The sequence below is a fragment of the Alligator sinensis genome, unplaced genomic scaffold (genome assembly GCF_000455745.1).
Source record: "Alligator sinensis unplaced genomic scaffold, ASM45574v1 scaffold157_1, whole genome shotgun sequence".
In the NCBI taxonomy this organism is placed as follows: domain Eukaryota; kingdom Metazoa; phylum Chordata; order Crocodylia; family Alligatoridae; genus Alligator; species Alligator sinensis.
Window position 1 is genome coordinate 1,579,126 of NW_005842316.1, and position 4,334 is coordinate 1,583,459.

The 4,334-nt window shown below is 40.8% G+C and overlaps 1 protein-coding gene across 4 annotated transcripts in view; it reads right to left on the bottom strand.

Annotated features, from left to right (window-relative positions):
* Positions 1–3,876, bottom strand: part of THOC2 (THO complex 2) — a 74,839-nt gene extending 70,963 nt beyond the window's left edge. For all 4 annotated transcript variants that reach the window (XM_025209909.1, XM_014522200.2, XM_025209908.1 and 1 more), the window contains exons 1-2: positions 3,748–3,876; positions 834–928 (exon numbers count right to left, since the gene is read on the bottom strand). In XM_025209909.1, the coding sequence (XP_025065694.1) occupies positions 834–928; positions 3,748–3,760 (108 nt within the window). In that variant the 5' untranslated portion in view covers positions 3,761–3,876. The remainder of the gene's footprint in view (positions 1–833; positions 929–3,747) is intronic.
* Between the last annotated feature and the right edge of the window lie 458 nt (positions 3,877–4,334).

Genomic DNA, 4,334 nt, shown 5'->3' on the forward strand with positions numbered 1-4,334 from the left:
AAACCAACAGAGTGTGGTACATGCACAATTCTCTGTCTTTGAAAAGAATATGAAAGTATGAATCATAAGTGGCAGATATTACTTACAAACTGCTTAATGCCATACTGGAGAAGATTCAGATATTAGGGTAATAAAAGTAATATAAAGAACTTAGATAAAGTAAAAGAAAGTTGGGCTGGACATAAAATCATGGGAATTAAGAAAGAATCCCTCACTAATTCAGTAAATGTTTGAAGAAAAAGAAATGGAAAAGTAGGAAGGAAAATTATATCTCCCTTCAAATTTTTAACATGTATTAAACAATTTGAAGGCACTGTTTAAAGCAGTGAATTTTTAAAAAGCAATTTAATGCATGTTTACACAGGCACATTGCACTGTTTCATCCCATATGCCAAGAAGAGGCTATATATAGTGTTTCATTTTAGAAATCAGCCTTGGAGAAGACATTAGGTAGCATAATATTCATACTGGTCCAGCAAGTCAAATACAAATGGATAACGATTATAAAAACACCATGGGCTGACCGAAACTACCATAAATTAAAAAAAAAAAATCTTTAAAGAAGTGAAAGAGCAATTGCTCCTTACATTAAAAGCCAGCTGAAAAATATTAAGTGTAGGGACTCTAATTTTAAAGTCACATCCAATAAGGAAAGAGGATACAGTTGTTACAGAACATCTATCCAATTTACTTACAATGTTAAGGCTAAAAATAACTTCACTAAAAAGTTAAGGAATTAAACTTGCACATATGGGCCATATTTACACCAACTTTCTATAAGCAACAAGGCTAAATAAAATACTCAAAAGTAAATAGCAAAACTAGATACTTACTATGACATCACTGAGAACATTAGCAGCTTGGTCATGCTTTAGGTTTCCCCTGACAACATGATATGCAAGCTCATATAGAGCCTGCTGGATGTCTGCTAAAGATAAAACAGTTTAAGAACAGGTTAAATAATCTGTGGTTTAGCTCTTCGGTACTTCTAACAAGGATACTATAGTTAATGATCAGAGAGAATATGCTGCTGCTGTTTTTTTTAAATCTCCTTCAACCATAAGCTTATTTGTATTATAGCAGTAACGAGAATTTCCAACTGAGAAGTGGACTCTCAATGGTCAAGGCACTGTACAACGGCACAGTGAAAAATGGTCTTTTACCTAGAGCTGCATTCTGAAAGAGTTCTCAAAATCATGGATCTTCTTAATCTAACCCAACTAAACCAATCAGCTTGAGATCGCAAACCTCTAACCTAAAGTTATGTTAACTGTGAAATGGCTTACTTTCAGGGTTGGGCAAAAAAATCCTCTAAAAAAACGTTTAACTTTGACACAGTACTTTTTAGGGGTGCATCGATAAAGATTTTCTTAGCTGATACCAATGGCCGATTTATTAACCAGTTATATCGGCCAATACCGATCCAATAGCCAATTTACAGGAATGCAGCCAAGCAGTTTGGAGAACAGCATCCGGACAATAAGTCTGTGAAGGGAAGGGGCAGGGGGGAAGGAAGAAAAGGGGCATGGGCAGATGAAGGCCCCAACGGTGAGGAAGGAAGTGGGGCAGGGGCAGGGGCAAGCGCTGCCCACCCAGAGTGGTGAATGCGAGTCCAGGAGCAGAACAGAGCTGCGCATGGCTTGTCCAGGGGTGTGCAGGGGAGTGGGGGCAGCTCCCTGCCACTGCATGCACCCTCCGAGGGAGACATGCGGGCATGTGCCCCCTGGATTTGTGCACAGTGAGCAGGCTGCCCACTGCAGGCTCAGGGCCAGGGGCTGCAATGGCCTCTTCCCCACAAGGGGCTGACTGGGGCCGCACTGAGAGGAGTGGCTACATGTAATTATGGGATTGTTATAGCCCATGCCATAGCCACCCCTCCCAGCACCACCCCGAACACAGCCATGGCCTAGCTCCCCTGCCAGGAAGAGACTGGTGCAGCCTCTGGCCCCAAGCCCACAGTGAGCAGCATGCCCTCACCCCATGCACAAATCCGGGGGGGGACACGAGACGACGACACACATGCCCCCCATGCCTTCCCTGGAGGTGTGCACAGCGGCAGTGAGCCTCCTTCCCTTCCCCACCATGCCCTCCCTCCCAACCTACCCACACCCTCCCAGATGAGCCGCCGAGGGCTCTGTCCTACTCCCAGGGTTGCATTCACTGCCCTGGCAGGGCAGCCCCTGCCCCATTCCCTTCCTCACCACGGGGATCTCAAGGTATCATCCCCCACTCCACCTCCCCCCCACAGACCTACCAGCAGGAGGCAGCTCTCCAAGCTGCCTGGCTGCATTCCTGACGGTGCACTTGCTGCGGCTGTGTGCACGCACACGGCGTTTAATCGGTGGCATTATCAGCTACACCAGTCAAAAATATCAAATCGCCAATGTTAATTTCCCCTTTATTGGTGCCAATCTGATATGCCACCAATATATCAGTGCACTTCTAATATTTTTAATGACGGAACTCCAATTCATCAAGGTTTAAATCAATCTCTAAACAACGGAAATCAAGATGACACTAATGTGGAGGATATTCAACATTACCCTACTACACGTTTCTTTCACCTTCTTTTGAAGTGCATAGTAATGGTCATCATCAGAAACATAGTCATGAACCTCAAGTAGGAGCCAGCACAGCAACTCCTATCCTCTGAGTCTCTAGTTTGAATCATTTATTGGTAGTATTATGATTACAACTGTACATTTTGTTTGAACTTCAAATGCTTAATTACTTCCCAGAATCTAATTAGGTTTTTCAGGCAAGAGCAAACATAAAATAAGCTCCTAAACTAGGTAAAATTCAGGGAAAGTTTGAAATTCAAATTTACTGGTGGGGGGAGGGGGAGAAAAAAAAAATCAATACAGGAAAGGGATTGCCTAGAATTCAACAGATTTTAAGGCCATCAAGCTTACAAAGCTTAAAACAATGTCTTATGCTAGACATACATGGGGACTATTTTTTGTAATTTTAATTATTTTTTAAGATTAAATGATTTAATTCAGCTAAGTTATTTATAACGACCCTTTGCTTTTCACAATAAAGAATTCCCCCTGCTTTTATAGTTTCCTAAAACTACTCCTCTAACGAGATCCCCAGACGTCATCCAAACAAAGCAAACACCTCCATGGTCTCAGTTACATGGAGCAGCTTCTTCCAAGGGAGGAGAGCAGAAATGAAACAAATATGCAATTTCTCTCATTTATGTTTCAAAACTGTTGCTATCGTTTGTTACTGGCCATTTTAGTTATCCATATTCTATGTTTAAATTTAATTTTTTCCCCTCCTGGAATTTGGAACTGAGAATTATTTCTCAACATTCGGTAAACTGAATACATGCACGAATGTTTGCTCTCTGAATTACGTAGCTACCTCGATACATGTCAAGAATTTCTTGCACACAAATTTGAGAGAGAACATTTGTTGAGGGAACAGTTGTTTTCTAAAAAACGAAAGCCGTGTGTCCGGAACTTGGCACTGAACAGGAAGGATAGTTTCCTTCTTCTCTAACTCGTGGACTAGAGTAGTTGTCTACCACTAGCTTGGCATTGCTCTCTCATCAGGATTTGGGGTACAGTGAATCTGTGCAAGTAACTTTTGCTATTTGTATATTTTCCCTCCTTAGAGTGCATTAATAATCACAGAAGTCACAAAGGCACATGGACCCATGGAACGATTGGATTTTATACACATATCCTCTACAAGATTATTGAAGCTCTCTTTCAAGAAGAAAAAAAAAAATCAATTTACCTCTGAAATTCATATCATGGCTTTTACTGTCACTGAGAGTGCGGCATAGCTGCAAACTGAAATAAGAGAAATATTGTTTGAAATTCAAAATTACAAAAATCAGGACCAAATGTCAGCTACAAAAATGCACTGCCCCATACACTTGGATAATACTGACTATAAAATAAGTTCAAAACTCAACAGAAAATTTGATAACAAAGCCAGAACAGTCAGTGCTGAACAACAGGATCTCCCTCCAATATACAACCAGGGCTTCCAGACCTCGTCTTTATACTTTCTCAGTTTCAGTTTGAGTAGCAGAAAACTGAGAAATTAAGGCAACATAAAGACATAAATGAAGGCAAGGGAGTATTATGTTAACACATGATTAAACGATGACAAGCAGGTAGCCTTGTGATGGATGTTATTGAACTGTGAACCATATGAATACCTAGAATGTGTTTATTTTTTAATACAAAAGTACCAGCATGATTTCCTTATGAACATTTTCAGTAAGCACACTGATAAAGCCTTTATGTTTACCTTAAAGTAAAAATACAGAAAAAGAAGTACATACTGATCAGTTTTACCCTCCAGATGCCCACAGT